This window comes from Schistocerca americana, chromosome 7 (genome assembly GCF_021461395.2).
Source record: "Schistocerca americana isolate TAMUIC-IGC-003095 chromosome 7, iqSchAmer2.1, whole genome shotgun sequence".
In the NCBI taxonomy this organism is placed as follows: domain Eukaryota; kingdom Metazoa; phylum Arthropoda; class Insecta; order Orthoptera; family Acrididae; genus Schistocerca; species Schistocerca americana.
Genome location: NC_060125.1, coordinates 446,621,183 through 446,642,657, shown reverse-complemented (window position 1 = coordinate 446,642,657; position 21,475 = coordinate 446,621,183). Strand labels below are relative to the sequence as shown.

At 36.4% G+C, this 21,475-nt stretch overlaps 1 protein-coding gene across 1 annotated transcript in view; it reads right to left on the bottom strand.

Annotated features, from left to right (window-relative positions):
• Positions 1–21,475, bottom strand: part of LOC124622442 (putative helicase MOV-10) — a 447,321-nt gene that overhangs the window by 85,910 nt on the left and 339,936 nt on the right. Inside the window, exons 14-15 of the mRNA XM_047148140.1 lie at positions 11,766–11,980; positions 4,481–4,644 (exon numbers count right to left, since the gene is read on the bottom strand). Coding sequence (XP_047004096.1) covers positions 4,481–4,644; positions 11,766–11,980 — 379 coding nt within the window. The remainder of the gene's footprint in view (positions 1–4,480; positions 4,645–11,765; positions 11,981–21,475) is intronic.

The following is a 21,475-nucleotide window of genomic DNA, read 5'->3' as shown; positions in this document are numbered from 1 at the left end:
TAGTACTTCATTATACATAAGTGCATCATCTGCAAAATGCCTGATTTTTCTTTTAATATTATCTCCAAGGTCATTAACATACAATGTGAACAGGAAGGGTCCCAACATACTCACAGGGGACACAACTGAAATTACTTCTACCTCTGATGGTGACTCTCCATCCGAGATAACATTCTGTGCCCTCCCTACCAAAAAGTCCTCAACCCAGACACAAATTTCACTCGATACCCCGTATGATTTTACTTTTGACAATAAATGTAGGTGTGGTACTGAGTCAAATGCTTTACAGAAATCATGAAATGCAGCATCTAACTGTTTGCCTTGATCCAAAACTTTCAGTATGTCCTGTAAGAAAAGTGTGAGCTGAGTTTCACATGATCGATGTTTTCGAAATCCATGCTGGTTGGCATTGAGGAGGTCATTATGTTTGAGCTCAGAATATGTTCTAGGATTCTACAGCAAATTGACATCAAGGATATTGGACAATAGTTCTGTGGATCACTTCTGCTACCCTTCTTGTAAACAGGTGTGACCTGTACATTTTTGCAAGAACTTGGCACAGTTTTTTGTTCAAGGGATCTATGACAGATTATAGTTAGAAGATGGGCTACCTCAGTCGCAAATTTAGTATAGAAACTCACAGGGATTAATGATTTCAGCTGTTTCTCAACACCACTGACACTAATACTTATTCATCTTTTCAGTGGTGCAAGGATTAAATTGGGGCAATTCTCCTGGGTTTTCCTTTGTGAAGGAAACAAGCTGAAAGATTTACACATTCAGTAAGCTAGGTAAAGAGAAAGTTGTGCCATATCTCAAGGAGACTGTCGTGGTACTGTGGTTCTTGCTGAAAAATGTAGTTGCTCAACCACTGAAGATATGTTGCTAGCAGAACAGTTCATGATGGGAAAGATCATTATTTTTATAAAGACTGTATTAAGAAATTTCTTGAGAAACATTGAATTCTGTCTAATACTCAACTGTGATTTTGTATGTTCCTTTACAAAGGAAGATTGAGAAAAGCTGCACCATTTTGACTCCCAAACCACTGCCAAGATGTCTGACAGTTAGCTTAATTATTTGCATGTTCCATGGTTCATAACTGTGATTATTGTTATGATGTGGAATGAGTCAGTTTTACATTGTAGTACACTTTCCCCATGAAAGATGTGGTGTCTTCTGTCATCATCCAGTGCCTTGACATGCACGGGTGTTTGCAAGTACAGTGCTGCGAAACTTCCCCACTGAACGCCAGACACACTATACACAGGTGACATCTGTTCTGTGATTTACTCTTTGATTGTGGTTTTCTGTTCCACGTTCTACTCCTTGAGGTAAAGCGTGAATCCAAGTGTTAGATACGGAATAATTTACCGTAATGAACTTTTCTCATGCCTTCACAAGAGTTATTAATTGCAGCCCGCAGGGCTTCGTTAATAAATTGTTACATCAAGCTGAGTCAAGCCTACCTCCCTTATTCAGCCTACAAGCACACGCAGATGTTAAACCGTCGACCACAGTTATTCAAACCAGTACCGGCAAAAGATATTGAAACATGTTGGCCATTTACACTACTGTTTAAGTTAAATATCCTTGTCGTGATTTATGCTTAAGTTTGTTTAGTCTCTTCCACCCCCCCACAAGACAATCACATACCTCCCATTGCCTCTTCAAAATGTATTACTATTTCAAATCTGATTTGTCCAGTGTCAAATGTGAAATTATTGACCAAATAAAGCTTTATGAACCAATAAAGAATTACAAATACAAACTCTTACATGCACTTCCCAGCACATTTGCCCTATAATGGTATTTGTTGCAAATAATACAGTCCCATTCCACTCAGATTTACACATCCACAACATAAAGACACAAAAATAATTCTGAAGGATACATTGTTTCTTGGTCTATGGTCCGCATGATTTCTGCATTTTGGTGCAAAGATCTTCAGGAAATTCTCATTAGTCATACAAGAAGTAAATGGAAATCTCTATAAATTAAAAATTAAAAATATATATATATCTAATGGATGTGTGGATGGATATGTGTGTGTGTGTGTGTGTGTGTGTGTGTGTGTGTGTGTGTGTGTGTGTGCGAGTGTATACCTGTCCTTTTTTCCCCCTAAGGTAAGTCTTTCCGCTCCCGGGATTGGAATGACTCCTTACCCTCTCCTTTAAAACCCACATCCTTTCGTCTTTCCCTCTCCTTCCCTCTTTCCTGATGAGGCAACAGTTTGTTGCGAAAGCTTGAATTTTGTGTGTATGTTTGTGTTTGTTTGTGTGTCTGTCGACCTGCCAGCACTTTCATTTGGTAAGTCACATCATCTTTGTTTTTAGATATATTTTTCCCACGTGGAATGTTTCCCTCTATTATATTCATATATACACACAAAATTCAAGCTTTTGCAGCCAACGGTTGCTTCATCAGGAAAGAGGGAAGGAGAGGGAAAGACGAAAGGATGTGGGTTTTAAAGGAAAGGGTAAGGAGTCATTCCAATCCCGGGAGCGGAAAGACTTACCTTAGGGGCAAAAAAGGACAGGTATACACTCCCACACACACACATATCCATCTGCATATACACAGACACAAGCAGACTATCGACCTGCCAGCACTTTCGTTTGGTAAGTCACATCATCTTACTAGCCACTACACAAATTACATAATTATCCTAGTTCAAGTATTGAACAAATCTGATAGCTGCATTAGTTGCAATGTTCATTGTCACCTGATCTTCATTCTCACAAACACAATGATTAAAATGACATGTACAGTGTATGATGAATAAATAAGTGAAACATGTTTAGTGAAACATGTTTAAACAGATGAGTTCTGGTAGTGGATGATTGAAGTGGACAGCCACACACAAAATGTAGCTGGTAATTCTTTTTAATGTAGAGCGTTACTATTTTCAGAAAATAATCTCATCTTTGTGTTCTTGGTGAACAGTATATGATGGTAATGTTCAAAGACCTTCATTAACATAAACAGCATATGACATGGCATGGCTAAATATTTTACTGTGTCCTCCAGAAGGTATGAGATACAGTCTACATAGATGGGCACCAAGCTGCATTTGACTCAGCCACAACATAGTTCGGATTAGACTCTAGAGAGGATGCTCACAAAAAAGACAATGTTACGCATCCACCTTGTGTAACACACTTAGCTCCCAAGCGGACATCCATCTGCCAAATATGAATATAATACAGTTCCACTCAGCAAGTAGTACATCAAGACAATCATCAGGCAATCATCAAAACAGTACTTGGACAGTGTCTTACATTAATGAGTGTCTCAGGACTCATCTACAGTTGTAACCAAGAAGAGCCAAATCAGACATTACGTATGTGTTTTTAGTCTTCTTTCACTGTATTTAGACACTGTACCCACATTTGAAGACATATCAGTGAAAGTGAACACTGAAATATACTGCAACCACATAATCTTCATACTCCAGTCACATATTGTAAAACTTTTACCAATAAATCATTGCAAATTGTTGCTAATTAGCTGTTTCTTAACCCTATTTGGCTCCGTAACAAATGTGTATAGTTGCTCAATGCAAACAAGCCACCTCCTAACAGCTATTACGTCAGTAGTTGGTGGTTCTCTGCTTGCCACATTTATTTGTTTGACGCCAAGCAGATTTGGTGTATATGATGCCATTCAAAGGATTCTTTTAGCTACAATTATTGTGGATTGTGTCTATAGTTATTGCCAACTAGCATTAACACTGTTAACAATACAGCTTTGCCAAACAATATAAGGAATTTAACTTGTCAGTATTTTATTAAATCAGAATTAAAATATGTATTCTGTATAAGGCAGCTAATACTCCTTGAAATTTTTCAGTGTGACCTACTCCCTACTACCACAGAAAAGTTAATTGCTTCATACAATGAAACTGCTTTTATATCTTCTTCTGAGTCTTTTTTAATATTTTAACATTTATGGCAAGTTGAAGTGCTCACTGAGCCGAAGATTGGTTTGAACATCAAAGTGCTCTACTAAGAATGGGCCTGTCAGAGATGGTATACACTTGCCTTTCTCTAGCTTTCTAAGTAACTTCGTCAGCCACTTACGAGGGGACCTACAACTTCCGGTCTCCAAATTATGGCATAACTTGACATTTTCCCCATTAATACATCATTTCCAGAAAAGAAGTAGCAATAAGTAACAGAAAAAAATCCCAACACTGACTGATGATAGAGACCCAGGGGTTTGGTTTTGTAGTCTGACTGGCATGTGGCCATTTAGGCACACTGTTCGTTATTTGTGAGAAACAAAATAGCTGTGACCGTTTTTCAGGACTTAATCCACAGCACCAGTAAGTATTTTCTCATGCAAAATTTTTTGCAGCCAGAGTTTTATTTATTACTGACTATTTGGATGGTTATTCACCACACAGTTGGTGGGTGACAGTAAATTGTCATATTGCAATAGATTATTATGTGATTCTGAAGCAATAATAATATTTTACCTTCAGTTCATTGTCATAAAACAGGTCATTTGGGACTTTCAGAATTAGTTCATGAGAACGAAAATTTTTCACCAATTTTGTAATAACAGCAGTATTGTACTCGCCAGTATTACTCCTCTTATACTGGTCATTTGCTGTCACCAGGCGTTCCAGGAAAGAAGTACCTAAAAAATGATGTTACAGTAAATTTACATAAACAAATACACAAATACACACATATGAAGAGAAAGAGAGATATGAGAGTTCTAGTGCCACTATCTATAGTATTGCACGAGAAAAAGAATGTATTTGAAATGATTGAACCACAATTTGTTTACAACTCTAGGCCCAAACACCACAATCTATTAGGGTTAAAAATTTACAATAATACAGAAACCTGTAAAATATTCAATTTGGAACTTGGGCCAATGAAAATAATTGCTCTTTACTCTTCTGGTGGAAAAGTAAAGTTATGCAGTTTCACAGTTTGAACAAGAGAATTATATATTTTATATTTTTGTGCACTGAAAATGATAATAGGTATTTGAGTAACTGTAGCTCAGAAACGTATATTAAAATAAGGTAAACTTTTGAACTTTTCCCAAAAATGTTCTTATTGTAAAACCTGAGATGTCTCTTATGCACTATGCCAAATGATTTGAAAATTGTATGTATCAAGAATAAATCACATTTCATATACAAAACAAACAACTTGGCACCAACTTTGCACAGGCAGCATTAATAATCTGCAGCCAAATGACTTGTCTGACATAATGGTTATTTTGTTTATGGGCCAGTGCATAGAGTTACAATTAAAATTTAGAAAACAAGGTTAGATCCCCAAATATCCTCTCTTTCACATAAATTTAACAATTTAAGTTGTGAATGCCAGGAAAGTTCTCAGGAGACACAAATGTTATCGGTTCCACACTCATTTGGGGTTTGGAGTGACATTTCATGGCAATTATGGGAGTTGCAAGCTACTGCACCAGCCAATTACAACATCAGTTCGATGCAAGCCACACCCACTTGCTAGTGATGAAGTTCTGGGAGGCAAATTTACATGTGTGTGTATGCATATTAATTTTGAAGTAACTGCATTTGCAATATATTTTCATGCAGGTAGCAAGAATCGGGCGTCCTCAGATGTAGCTAGGTGAATAATGAACACCAGTTTTAACTCAACAAAGATTTTTTGGGAACTGAAGTCACACACATACACAAGAGCATAGAGTGAACTGCCTCCAGCCAGAAGATTACACAGTCTATATCCACATACACAACCTTCCAGAACACTGCTTCTTGACACATCTAAAACCTATTAGAATTAAATATAAAAATTAAAATTAACACACAAGACGGGTCTTGAACTCATGACCCATTTAATAAAAGTCCAATACCATATCCACTGTACCACACTAATACTAATACTGTTATCTTCTTCTGTGAGATTGCTCCCTCCTTGAGGCAACAGTGTCTAGATGTTACCTCTTGCTAGTCCGGGATCGAGTTGTCAGTCCTGCATAATCAGCTTGCTGCTTATTGGTACTTACAGGTTTCACACTGAATTTTCCTGTTTTAATTAAATCACGAATATGGTGGTGCCTCACATCAATGTGTTTTGTTCGAGCGTGATGCACACCATTGTGACTCAGTGTAATGGCACCTCTATTATCAGAGCATACACTTACTGGTTTTTCACTATGTGTAACACACAATTCACAAAGCAATCCTTGAAGGTATACCGCTTCTTGCGCTGCTGCTGATAGAGCCATACACTAAGCTTCTGTAGTTGACTTCTTTAGGTTCATTTTTTGTAATGTCACATCTAATTTTATATTCCAAACGCGTGACGCCTGTTTTAGACCATAAATTGCCTTCTTCAGCTTGCAAACCTTCATCTCCTCCCCCTTCTTCACATAGCCTTCAGGTTGACGAATGTAAACTTCTTCATTGAGATCACCATATAGGAATGCAGTTTGAATATCCATACGTTCAATGTCAAGATCAAATTCAGCTGATAAAGCTAACAGGATGCAAAGTGAAGAATGATGAACAACAGGCGAGAACGTTTCATCAAAGTCTATTTCTGGTATTTGGGAATAACCTTTCGCTACAAAATGAGCCTTATAATGTTCCATTTCCCCATTTGACGTTTCTTTCACCTTGAACACCCATTTCGAATTAATTACCTTGCTGCCTGGTGGTAAATCAGTCAAAATCCATGTTTCATTTTCAAGTAAAGATTTATATTCATTATCTCAGGCTTCCTTCCATTTTTCACAGTCATCACAATTCATTGCTTCTTCATACGAATTTGGTTCAGAAATACAAGCAAGACAAGCAAAATCATCATTAAAATATTTAGTATTTGGTTTTCTTTCATGTGATGATTTTCTAATTTCTGGTTGTATTTCTGGCTGCGCAACTTCTGTGTGACTATGTGCGTTGTTATTTACTGTTTTCTCAGTGTCACTTTGTGCTAATTCAAGATATACTGCATTTCTGTCAACTTCAGCAGGTTGTGTCAGTTCAGTCGCCTCTTCAGTGATGTTAGGTGCTGGCACTAGTTGACGACTGTCTATACGATTATCGTCAATTGGGTTACTGTTTGGAATACTGTTTCCACAAGTGCACTTTGAGTTTTCGATGAATTGCACATTACGGGCTTTCACAATTGTTTTTGGTGAATTTGGATCAATCAGACGATACGCTTTAGAATCTTCGCAATATCCAACAGAGATAAGTTCCTTAGATTTGTCTTCTAATTTCGTCCTTTTTTCTTTTGGTACTTTTGGTATATGTACAAATGCTCGACATCCAAAGATTCGTAAATGACTCAAATTTATCCGACGGCCACTCCATAATTCCTCAGGAGTGACATTCTTAACAGCTTTTGTTGGAGATCGATTCTTCAAATAAATTACAGCTTCAGCCCAAAATTGTCTACTTAGACCTGCATCTGTTAACATTGATCTTGCTTTTTCAACGATTGTCCGATTTAAGCGTTCTGCAACACCATTCTGTTCTGGTGTGTAAGGAGTTGTTGTTTCATGTTGAATTCCATTCCTCTTTAAAAATAACTTCATGCACCGATTGACGAACTCTTTTCCATTGTCTGTCTGAAGTATTTTGATTTTTCGACCAGTTTAATTTTCTACTCGTGCTTTGAATTCGATAAATGTGTCACAGACTTCTGTAGTTGATTTTAACATATAACCAAAAGATTTTCTTGATGTGTGTTCCTGGCAATATGGTGTATTGCGTATTTGATTAAAAGGTCAACTTTATAATCTCACAGAGGACTAATTAGAGTCAATATCTAATAGACTGTGAAACACTAGTGTGAGCATTTTCTTAGATGAAGCAACATGTCAAGCAGTAGCCCACAGAGTGATATTTTTGACAGCAATGACAGTATTGAAGATCCAACTTATGTTGAATCAGCATCAGGTATGGTAATTGCTGTAATTTGTTATATTTTTCACATATACTTCCTGTGCAAATTCACAGGTAAAATAAATTATTGTGATCCTTCCTTTTCTCATTTCTTTGCACTTACAGTAAATGTCATTCATATTCATTTAACATATACATATTATTTCGGAATCAAGAACTGACAGGGAAAGCATACCACCAATTGCTGACGATCTCTGTATGTAAATAGATGAACTCTGTAATTTGTGTAAATAAATATTCTATAACATACAAGGTAATTTTTTTCCTACCTGAAAACAGCTTCTTTAGTTTTGATTGTGGTTATGAAATATTACAAAACAGGGCACCATAAGTGATGTGTATTTAAAGAGGAAATAATAAGCTTCATTCATGACTTAAAAAAAAAATTATTATTATTATTATTATTATTATTATTATTCCCGAATCTGTATTATAAGGACGAAGTACTGTAAAAATGGCTGGTAATGAATGAAGGAGACTGAGAAAATGGGCTCACACTGAGGTAAATAGATTTGCTTATATGTGGTTGGCACCATTAAGGGTTAATTATTTTACAACTGCAACATAACTTTTGTTCCTAACATGAATCATGTGTCTTTACAGTGGGCCCTATCATTATTGCTATTACTCTGCCACATGTAAATTCTACCAAGGATGAGCTGACCTTATGTTTACACTTTGTTCAACATAGTTTTGATTTGTAGTAAAATATTTCCATAAACTTGTCAAAAATGTTTTAATTTCATTTTAAGTCAACTAGTTTTCATTAATACAGTAGGCTAACAATGCCATAGTTTAAACTAATGCACGTATATAACTTTGAATAAACTTTGATATTAATATAATAGAGGGAAACATTCCATGTGGGAAAAATTTATCAAAAAACAAAGATGATGTGACTTACCGAACGAAAGTGCTGGCATGTCGAACGACACACAAACAAACACAAACATACACACAAAATTCAAGCTTTCGCAACAAACTGTTGCCTCATCAGGAAAGAGGGAAGGAGAGGGAAAGACGAAAGGATGTGGGTTTTAAGGGAGAGGGTAAGGAGTCATTCCAATCCCGGGAGCAGAAAGACTTACCTTAGGGGGAAAAAAGGACGGGTATACACTCGCACACACACACATATTTAAATATGTCTGCTTGTGTCTGTATATGTGTGGATGGATATGTGTGTGTGTGTGTGCGAGTGTATACCCGTCCTTTTTTCCCCCTAAGGTAAGTCTTTCCGCTCCCGGGATTGGAATGACTCCTTACCCTCTCCCTTAAAACCCACATCCTTTCGTCTTTCCCTCTCCTTCCCTCTTTCCTGATGAGGCAACAGTTTGTTGTGAAAGCTTGAATTTTGTGTGTATGTTTGTGTTTGTTTGTGTGTCTTTCGACCTGCCAGCGCTTTCGTTCAGTAAGTCACATCACCTTTGTTTTTTGATAAATTTGAATAAACTTTATGTGATAGTGTCACAATCTTCAATATGTGTGGAATCTTATCCTTTGTTTAATACTGCCCCATTCTGCTACATTACATACAGCATGAACAGAGGCATTAGAAGTCATTTTTCCCATGTTCCACATGTAAATAAAATAGGAAGAAATTGTAATATGTGCAATAATGGGAAATATACTTTGCCATGCATCTCACATTGTTCTGCAGAGAATGCTTATAGACGCAGTTTCAGTTGGATTGTAATTTGAACAATCACAATATAACAAAAAAATAAGTTTCATGTATTTAAATTCCTTGTCTGCAGTTCAGAGTGGAGTTATGTGTTCAGGTACACATATATTCACCAAGTTCACATCTAATATACAGCTCGAAATTAGGAATCCCAACCAACTGAAAATAAAATTTTAAAAAAATCTCTAAACCTCGGATTGAAAATTCCTTTTTACTATATGGCGAGTAGCAGCAAAGCTTCAAGATAAGTAGAAATGGGTAAATCAAGAATTTTTCCTGCCAAACTGAATACTCAATGATATTTCTGGAGAGGAACTGGTCATTGCTTACAACCACGTTATTTCACCTGGACATGTGCCAGACACCTTCAGGTGAGCTGCCAAAGACTAACATTGGCTTGTACGTGGCACAGTTTAATGGCGCAACATATTCATTTTGTGCTAGCATCATGACTGAAACTGCATAACCAATCAAATTGCCAACAGGAATTACCCTTGATCACATGAATGTAGAACTCGCTGGTTGGTGATTGCTGAACACCATGGTCCTTGACATAATCTGTCAATTTTGCTGTGAGCAAATCATGAAAAAATGGGTTTCCATGTGTCATCCAACTGACAGCTGCTGTCTTGGTAAATAAAGTATACTGTATATCCATTGGACATCCCAAAACGTGATCGAGCAAGTAGAAATATATTCTAAAAAATGTATTCTAAGCAGGCCTCCATCATTACAGATGTAGGTAACTATTTTCTTTGAAAAAATCCAATATAATCAGCTAACGATAGAAAATAAATATGATGGTTGGAATTTAAATAACGGCAACTATTTAATCACAACCGATACAAAAGACATACATGTTTGCACCAGTTTATGTCCTTCAAAGTAGTCACCAGCAGTGTGTAGAACCTGTGGCCAATGATGTGGAAGGCATAGTACACCATTAGCAGAGCCTGTCCTGTTGATGGTGCGAATGGAGCGGTCTACTGCCTGTCGAATCTCTGCAACAGTTCTGAAGCGAATGCCACAAAGTGGTTCCTTCATCTTTGGAATCAAATCAAAGTCACAAGGACTTCAGTCCTGGGAGTATGGTGGATGGTACAGTACTACCCAGTCCCATCGACCGAACAGAGCAGCCACAACTTGTGCTGTATGCGCCCGCACATTAACATGCAAAGTGATGGGTGGGTTGCGCAGAAAGTGGCGTTGTTTCTTTAACAAAGCTGGTTGCACGTGATGCTCCAAAAACTAACAGTAATACTGTGCACTGATGGTCTGCTGTGGAGGAATGTAATGTGTTAGGATAACACCATCACAGTGGTACATGAGAAGTGCCATAAATATAGACCACTCCACTCGCACCATCATGCATCTATTTAATAGAAATGAGGATGTGACAGCTGTATTCCTCCCAACCCTTCCCCCTAAAAAAATAGATGTTTCTCTTCTAATATACTAAGTTTCTTGTAGCTGTTGTAATCGTAAACAGTACTAAGCAGTACAGTGCTAGTTTGTAGTCAAGACAATGTACAGATTAAATTTATTTATGCAAAGTGCTGACAGTATTTTCTATCTCACAATATGAGCACACGGCCAAGCTCAGGATGGCACATAAGGTGTGTAGAACGGAATGAAAATTCAAGAGCTTACAGTATCTTGTAAACAGAAAAGAGAAATCTACATGACGTACAACTAGGAGAGCTACATATCCAGTTTCAATTCTCCACTATAAAAAATACTTCTGTATATTAAGGAAAGTCATTAAGGTTTGCCATCAGCATCAATATGCTTTCTTAATCTGAATTTTGTATCATACTAATTTGATCTTACTGTAGCAGTCTCTTCCTGCTGTACTGCATTTACATCAGATATTTACAACACAGACATCTTAGTTAAACTCCGTATGGAAGGTGGTGAAACAGGGGACAAAGCAACTAGTAACAGAACAATTTAGGCTCACAACCATCTTGAAAGAGGCAATGAAATATAATTACCTGGAACAGGTGTCTGAATAGTTATATCATGACAGTTGTAGTGTATAATTTACTGATACTTTTCTGTTTCTTGTTGCTGGATAATGAGGGCAACATGCGAGGCATTGCTGGAACAATCTGGGATAGAGAGTGTGAGAGAGAGATGCAATGATTTCTACTGTTCATAACTTACCAAGGCCTAAATTGCTAGCAGGAACAGATCTCAAAATAGGCCCCAACTGCCTTGGATCACCAGCCAAAACAAGACGGCCTTTTAGTTCTCCTGGGTTTGAGCTGCTGGTTAACAATCCACACACAGGCACCAACAATTCAGGTTCAGGGGCATGGCCACTCTCATCAACAAAGATGTGAGTGAAGTGACCAGCTGGTATACCAGCAGTGACTAACCTGAAATGTTATGTAAGCTGTAAATAAAATTAAATAGCCTGGGCACCAGAATTAAATATCTGAAATACATGGATAACAAAAATAAAACCAAAGCATACAGTATAAGAAATAATAAAAGAGGAAAGACAGAAGATTGTGGTTTAATGTTCTATTTACAATGAGGTCATCAGCAACAAAGCACAATCTCAGAGATAAGGATGGAGAAAAAAGTTTGGCATGTTCTTTACAGAGGAACAATTCCAGCATTTACCTTAATTTATTTAGGGGAAACCATGGAAAACTGAAATCTAGATGCCCATACTGGGGTTTGAATCCTTTTCCTTTTAAATGCAAGTGCCTTAACCTAGGGTTTCTCACTCTGGGGCTTGCTTGAATATGTTTCAGGTCACACAATTACCTGGGAAAAAGTATTTTTCATAAGTAACAATATCATCCTTCACTTTCAACAACTGTGTTAACATAATCTGTTTTGATGAAAAACTGTAACCTCCCAGTGGACACGGTTTCTTATATTTTATTGCAAACATTTCATAGTAGGCATTAATAATAATTACATGTTCATGTTCATTTGTTGTAGCATTCAGTGACTCTATTGGCTCTACTTTGGTCAATGTTTAAGTAATGGCATACTGGTAACTTCCAATCAGGTTCAAACAATAGCACTTGCAGACTAGCTGTGTTGAGATTCACGGCTGGTGTGTGCGAGCGGCGGGTAACAGTCTGTGACCAGTCATGTTCAGTGATCTAGAAAGTTGTTCAGTTTTGTCCAGTTTCCTACTGTGCTTCTTTGTTCAAACACTGAGTGAACTATGTTAATGTTATGAGCTGGCATTGTTTCAGAGCCAAACATAATGCAAAAAAAAAAAAATTAGGAAAAGATAAATAATAAATCTGTCAAAGACCAAGACAACAGATGACATTGCAGCTATGGATGCTGAAGCACAAGGGGTGGAGTAACAGGTATGTGGAGATGCGTAAAACTGCAAATACTGTGTCTTCACATCCAAAAAGTGAAAAACATTTCAGTAATCAATGCTTAGTGAGTGAACGCTTGAAACCTACCAAATTGAAGACAAAAAGTGCTTTTTATTCCAACAAACCTGCTAAGGCTTATGAACACCCTATGGAATCACAGAAAATCCAAAAAAAGGTCTCATAAATTGGTTGACATGAATCAGTTAAGAGCATTGTGAATTGTGGTTTATTTGTAATCATTTGATTCAGAAACAGGATACACATCAAATTATGGTAAAATTTCACCAAACGCAAAGAACAGCTGATGTTAACAAACAGCATCATAATACTAATACAATATTGTTATATATACATGCAATAAAATCTAACATTTAATAACCCATTGCTCAAATTACCATTTCATCCTCTATGAATTCTTCTATTGAATTGTACCATACCTTGCACAGAACCTGCTGTAGCCTCATTTTTAAGATTTCTGGCTTCATATTAAATATGTTTTCGTCCATTAACTTGTTATATATTTTCATTACCATGTACTGTGGAGTCTGTACACATAATTTCAACTGGTGTGTGGGCAGCATAATTTCTTGTGTTATCTGCAGGATTAAAATGATTCTCCTCAAATAATTTTTGTCTGCTGTCAAGGAAAATTACAATTTCATAAATGAATATGGAGGGAACAGTTAGGATTAGTAATTTCTGAAGTAATGGGTCACAAGACTGTGTTTGCTCTGCAGTACACATCTATCAGACAACTTTCTTTTGCTGTTTCAGTATTCGAGATACACTACTTGAACTTCCCCGAAAAATTATCCCATATCTAATGATAGATTCAAAATGTACTCAATTCAGTGGAATTTGCTAATATTTGCATTGTAAATGCAAAACTGCTTAGTTTATTTGATAGGAACTCCATATGTGTATTCCAGCTTAAGTTCTCAAACACATTTAGTCCCAGGAATTTGACCATGTCAACTTCTTTCATAGATTAGATTCAGTTTTCGCTCCATAGACCCAAAAAATGAGATGATTCTCGTGGGTGTGGAACATGTTAGAAAGTATAACATAAAAACATAAAGCATTTGAATGTAATACTTACTACCCTGGTCATTTGTCAGGAGATAGTCGAAATAGGTTAATACAATGCAGTAAACTGGAACAGCTAATATTTACGGAATTAACATGCTGCCAGAATGAAACACTGTTAGGCACTATTAATAAATTTATCATACACAAATAACCTAATCTTGACTGTTGTGACCAAGTGTTGTCAAAACTGAAATCTAACCAATATTTTTACTTAAGCTGGCTTAACAGTCTCTGCTAAGATATTCATCTATAGAGCAGAAGGAGTTGCCTGTCAAAAAGTCTTTCAAACTCTGTCTAAACCGTGCTTTATCTGAAACCAAGTGTTTAATGATTGTTGGAAATTTATTGAAAATGTGAGTTCCTGAATATTGGACCCTTTTTTGGACCAAGGTATGTGATTTTAGGTCTTTATGTAGATTGTTCTTATTCCTAGTATTGATACTATGTATTGAGGTATTGGTTGGAAATAGCGTTGTATTACTTGCAACAAATTTCATTAAGGAATAAATATACTGAGAAGCAGTTGTTAGGAAACAAAGTTCCGTGAACAGGTTTCTACAAGATGTTCTTGAATTTACACCACAAATGATTCTTATCATATGCTTTTGCACCCTAAAAACTTTTGCTCAGTTAATACATCCCATATGACATAATAGAATGAAAGTAAGCAAATTATGCAAGTTTTTTTTATATTTATATTTCCTACATTTGACATCATTCTCAAGGCAAATACAGACTTGTGCAGGCACTTATGCAATTCTGTGGTATGGCCTTTCCAACTGAATTTATTATCGAGTTGTAATCCCAGGAATTTAACGCTGTCAACCTCTTCGATCTGCATGTCTTCATACGTTATACTCACGCTGGAAGGAAATCTATTACAGGTTCTGAACTGCATATAGTGGGTCTTCTCAAAGTTTAATGACAAAGAATTAGCTTTAAACCACCTACTAAGGTCAGTCAAAATTTGATTAGCAGCTATTTCTAAATCTGTGCTTGACTTGCTACTTATTGCAATGTTTGTATCATCTGCAAACAAACAAACTTGGCATCTGGCAATGTAACAGATGAGAGATCATTAATGTACACAAGAAAAAGCAATTGATCCAAGATGGAACCTTGAGGAACACCACAGGTAATTAATTCCCAGTCAGATGAAGACTGACTGATTACTGCACGCGTATTTCGCAATGATATCCTTTGTTCTCTGTTAGGTAGATAAGACTCAAACCATTTTGCAGCATTGCCGCTGACACCATAATATTCTAATTTACTTAAGAGAATGCTGTGGTGCACACAGTCAGAGGCTTTTGACAGGTCACAGAAAATGCCAGTAGCCTCTAATTCATTATCTAATGAATTAAGTACATTATATATAAAAACAAAGATGAGGTGACTTACCGAACAAAAGCGCTGGCAGGTCGATAGACACACAAACAAACACAAACATACACACAAAATTCAAGCTTTCGCAACAAACTGTTGCCTCATCAGGAAAGAGGGAAGGAGAGGGGAAGACGAAAGGAAGTGGGTTTTAAGGGAGAGGGTAAGGAGTCATTCCAATCCCGGGAGCGGGAAGACTTACCTTAGGGGGAAAAAAGGACAGGTATACACTCGCACACACGCACATATCCATCCACACATACAGACACAAGCCTGCTTGTGTCTGTATGTGTGGATGGATATGTGCGTGTGTGCGAGTGTATACCTGTCCTTTTTTCCCCCTAAGGTAAGTCTTCCCGCTCCCGGGATTGGAATGACTCCTTACCCTCTCCCTTAAAACCCACTTCCTTTCGTCTTCCCCTCTCCTTCCCTCTTTCCTGATGAGGCAACAGTTTGTTGCGAAAGCTTGAATTTTGTGTGTATGTTTGTGTTTGTTTGTGTGTCTATCGACCTGCCAGCGCTTTTGTTCGGTAAGTCACCTCATCTTTGTTTTTATATATAATTTTTCCCACGTGGAATGTTTCCTTCCATTATATAGAATTAAGTACATTCTCACTCTAAGTGTAAATAGCTTTCTCTATATCAAAACACTTAAGAAATCCAAACTGCAAGTTGGACAATATATTATTTACAGTCAGATGCTTAAGGAGACACTTGAACACAACCTTTTCAAATATTTTTGAGAAAGCCGGCAAAAGTGAAATTGGTCAGTAGTTTGATGGTATCTCTTTATCCCCCTTCTTGTAAAGAGGCTTAACTTCAGCATATTTTAGACAGTCTGGAAATGTTCCGCTGATAAGAGATCGATTACACAAATAACTTAAGATAGAACTCAACTCGCATGAGCACTCTTTGATTAACTATGTTGATGAGCTATCATACCCACTGGAATACTTAGATTTTAAGGATTTTATGATGGATGCTACTTCTTTGGGAGACGTGAGTGTCATTTCCATTTTACTGAAGTTATTTTTAAAGACGGTCTCAGAAACTCCATTGCACTGTTCACCGAACCTGATAACCCCAAGCTCTCAGTAACAGAAATGAAGTACTTGTTTAAGAGGTTTACAACACTACGCGTATTTGTTACCAAAGTCTCAATTATTTTTAGAGCTATCTGTTCCTCTTCCTTTTTGGCTCCACCTGTCTCCGTCTTCACAATATCCCATACAGTTTTTATTTTGTTACCTGATGTAATTATCTTTTTCTCATAATAAAATTGCTTCGATTTCTGGATTACTTGCTTCCATATTTTGCAGTATTCTTTGTAATACATTACAATTCTAACATCAGAGCTGTTCCTAGATAGTACGTACAGTCTCTTTTTTGACCTACATGATATCTTTATTCATAGTGTAATCCACAGTTTACTTTTTGGCTTCTGTGTGATTTGAGTTAACTTAGGGGAAATAATTTTCAAAAGTGGAGGCAACTTTATTAATGAATGCTTTATAATTTCCATTTGAGTCAGACTTATTGTAAATATCTATCCAGTTCAAGTTTTTGGACAATTTCCTGAATTTCTCAATTTTTGACTTATTTATTACCCTCCTGTACTCAGATTTAATAGATTTTTTTTTACCCTGGCAAGTTTCAACATTTAACACATTTAGCTTGATTGTTATGTTGTATTTTAAGTTCCACACATTTTGAATGTTTGGTTTTGAAATGTACCATGTGAGTTTTTGCAATGTTTAAGTGGAACCAGTTTTGTAAGGTATCCAGTGTGCATATGATGGAGCCCTTTTTTCTGCATCATCATCTTCAATTAAAACAGAAGTATCATCAGCAAACAGAACTGATGGGGACTTTATGTTTACGGGCAAGTCATTTATGTAGGACAGGAACGGGATTGACCCAAAAATGGAGCCTTGAGGCACACCTTGTGATACTGTACTCAATTTAGAATAATAATTCACTGTATCTGAGGTGATAGTTACCCTTTGTTTTCTGTCGTGTATGTATGATGTTAGCCAATTTAGAGCATTGTCCTTAATACCATATTTGTCTAATTTGTAGATAAGCAAGTCATGGTTCACGGGGTCAAATGCTTTTATGAGGTCACAGAAGATACCTGCAACTTTACTCTTTTTACCCAATGAGCTGCCTATCTTTCCAATAAAGTTATTCATTGCATTCAGAGTGTTTTTTCCTGGATAAAATCCAAATTGATTACTTATCATAATATCATTTTTTTCAATAAAGTTTCTGATCTGGTTTGCAGCTACTTTCTCTAACACTTTTGACAGCACTAGAAGAAAAGAAATATGCTGATTTTATTTTTATTTATTTATTTATTGTTCCGTGGGACCAAATTAAGGAGAAGTCTCCATGGTCATGGAATGAGTCAATACATGAAATTATAACAGGATATTAGAAACAGATAAAATGAAATATAAAAAAAAAACAACATATTCAGGTGACAAGTCGTAAGTTTAAATAAAGAAAATCAACACTGGAATTTGCTTAATTTTTTAGTTCTTCCAGGAGCTCCTTGACAGAACAGAAGGAGTGAGCCATGAGGAAACTCTTCAGTTTGGACTCAAAAGAGTTTGGGCTACTGCTAAGATTTTTGAGTTCTTGTGGTAGCTTATTGAAAATCGATGCAGCAGAATACTGCACCCCTTTCTGCACAAGAGTCAAGGAGGTGCATTCCACATGCAGATTGGATTTCTGCCTAGTATTAACTGAGTGAAAGCTGCTAACTCTTGGGAATAGGCTAATATTGCTAACAACAAACGACATTAAAGAAAGTATATACTGTGAGGGCAATGTCAGAATTCCCAGACTATTGAATAGGGGTCGACAAGAGGTTCTCGAACTTACACCAAATATAGCTCGAACAGCCCGTTTTTGAGCCAAAAATAACCTTTTCGAATCAGAAGAATTACCCCAAAAAATAATACCATACGACATAAGGGTATGAAAATATGTGAAGTAGACTACTTTTCGTGTTGAAGTGTCACTTATTTCAGATACTGTTCTAATGGTAAATAAAGCAGCATTTAGTTTCTGAATAAGATCCTGGACACGGGCTTTCCACAACAGCTTACTATCTATCAGAACGCCTAGGAACTTGAACTGTTCCGTCTCGCTTATAATATGCTCATTCTGTCTGATCAAAATATCGGTTCTTGTTGAATTGTGAGTTAGAAACTGTAAAAACTGAGACTTACTGTGATTTAGCATCAAATTATTTTCCACAAGCCACGAACTTACTTCATGAACTACATTATTTGATATTGTTTCAATATTACACACAAGTTCCTTCACTATCAAGCTGGTGTCATCAGCAAACAGAAATATTTTTGAATCACCTGTAATACTAGAAGGCATATCATTTATATAAATAAGAAACAGCAGTGGCCCCAGCACCAAACCTTGGGGAACGCCTCACTTAATAGTGCCCCATTGGGACTGAACATCACTACCACTCTCAATATTGTGGAGAATTACCTTCTGCGTTCTGTTCTTAAAGTAAGAGGCGAACCAATTGTAAGCTACTCCCCTTATTCCATAATGGTCCAACTTCTGCAGTAATATTTTGTGGTCAACACAGTCAAAAGCCTTTGTTAAATCAAAGAAAACACCTAGCGTTCGCAACCTTTTATTTAATCCGCCCAAAACCTCACAGAGAAAAGAGAATATAGCATTTTCAGTTGTTAAACCATTTCTAAAACCAAACTGAACATTTGACAGTAAATTATGTGAATTTAAATGCTCCAGTAACCTTGTATATACAACCTTCTCGATAACTTTAGCAAACACCAATGGGATAGAAATAGGTCTAAAATTGTCAACATTATCAATGTCTCCCTTTTTATAAAGTGGCTTCACTACCGAGTACTTTAATCGGTCAGGAAACCGACCACTTCTAAAGGAAAAGTTACAGATATGGCTAAGTACTGGGTTTCCTACATCTTCCCTTGACCCTTTCTTGAACAGGGGTCTGACCTTGGCATACTTCAAAACATTGGGAAAGCATACCTGTTCAAAAGATTGGTTGAATATTTTAGTTAAGGGAGGTGCTATTATGCCACACACTGTTTTAATCACTTTAGTTGGAATCCCATTCAACCCACCAGAGTTCTTACTTTTTAATGATAACATTTTCCACATCCTTTATTGTGACCTTTTTAAAATCCATAAGATACTCCACTTCTTGGTTGATTCCAAAGGGATTTACTTTACTCTAATACATTGATATCTGACTTTGGCACATTTATGAAGAATTAATTTAAACACTCTGATATTTGACCTGGGTTTACAATAAAGCTATCATCTACTTTAATCCTAGATATTTCATTACTACTAACTCTAACAGCTAACTCTGATTTGACAACAGACCACACTGCTTTCGTTTTACTTTTATGTTGTAAAATGAACTTCTTGTTTGACATTTGTTTGACTACCTTCACAATTTTTTAAAAATATAACACACTCAGTAAAACATCTGTTTTTATTATATTTCACAGTTCATTGTAGAGTTTCCTCTAAGTGGAAAAGTTTCATTAAATATTTCGAGAAAGCTACTTAAAAAATTGTTAAATTTACTATTACTCGAAATACAGCTGTTGTAAGGCTGTTCAATCTACATCTACATATACATGACTACTCCGCAATTCACATTTAAGTGCTTGGCAGAGGGTTCATCGAACCACAATCATACTATCTCTCTACCATTCCACTCCCGAACAGTGGGCAGGAAAAACGAACACCTAAACCTTTCTGTTCGAGCTCTGATTTCTCATTTTATTTTGATGATCTCTCTTAACTTATTCCTAAATGTAACTAATATTTTTTCATTGAAGTTCCTTTTCGTATGGCTTTTGTTACATGAAATTTCTTTCTTAGTTTTTGGTAGTTCAATGAATAATGCAGTGTTCAGAGATTCCTAAATCTATACGAAATTTATAAACATATTCAAATACATAATTTGTTAGAATATTATTAATACAGGTAGCTGACTGTACATTTACTCTAGTGGGATGCATGAAGTTTATTTTGAAGCAAACATTTTTCATTAATTCAGTGAATTTGCACATGCTATTGCTCCTCTGAACCTTCTTATTTAACTGCAAAGGTTAATAAATGATGCATCATAGGTGAAGATCTTGTGTCACCAGCAGAAGTACGAATGAGTTTTAGGCCAAAAATTTTCAGACTGGATGATAGGAGTGGTGGGGGTGGGGGTGGGGGGGTGGGGGGGGCAGTGGGAGGGCAGGGGGGGGGGGAGGAAAGAAAAAGAAACATAGGACAACATTTTCAAATCATACAATATGTGGATGTATTTTGGAAATTATAAACGACCAGTGTGAGCAATTGCAAGAAATAAAGAATGTTCAAAATTTGCAATTCTGGTGGATGAATCGATTTACTGTTTTGTTGGCTATTAGCAGTGAATGATATGGATGGGAAGATCTTTCAAAAAGCTGAACAAAGTTTTTGAGGAAATGGACTTGGAAGAGGATAAACTTCTTGGAGAATGTAATACAGGTGCTGCAGCAATCTCACGAAACACATGGATTTGGTATTTAGGTTAGATCTATAAATAATGTTTTTGCATGATTTATTGTGAAGCTTTAATGGATAAGAAAATCAATCTGATTGAAAGTTATGCACTTAACAGTCATCTTTTCATAAATGTATATGATGAAACAAATTTCGATTTCAGTACATTTTTACTGCATATGGAAGTGTGATGGCTGTTAATATGATGAGCTCTGACATGGCCCTTAAGAGTTAAAAAATAAATTAATACTATTTCAGTTTCCAAATAATTCCCAATGTATGAATTTCTTCCAAAATGTGAAGTGGCTGTCAGATAAATATGTCTCTCCAGGGAGAAAGCACGTAACTATTTTTGCACTGAGAAATAAAATTCTAGATTTTATGAAGCAATTATGAATTTGGAAAAACAGGATGCACAATAACTCATCCGAAACATTTTCATGTATAGGTGACTTTATTACTTATAGTATATTTGAG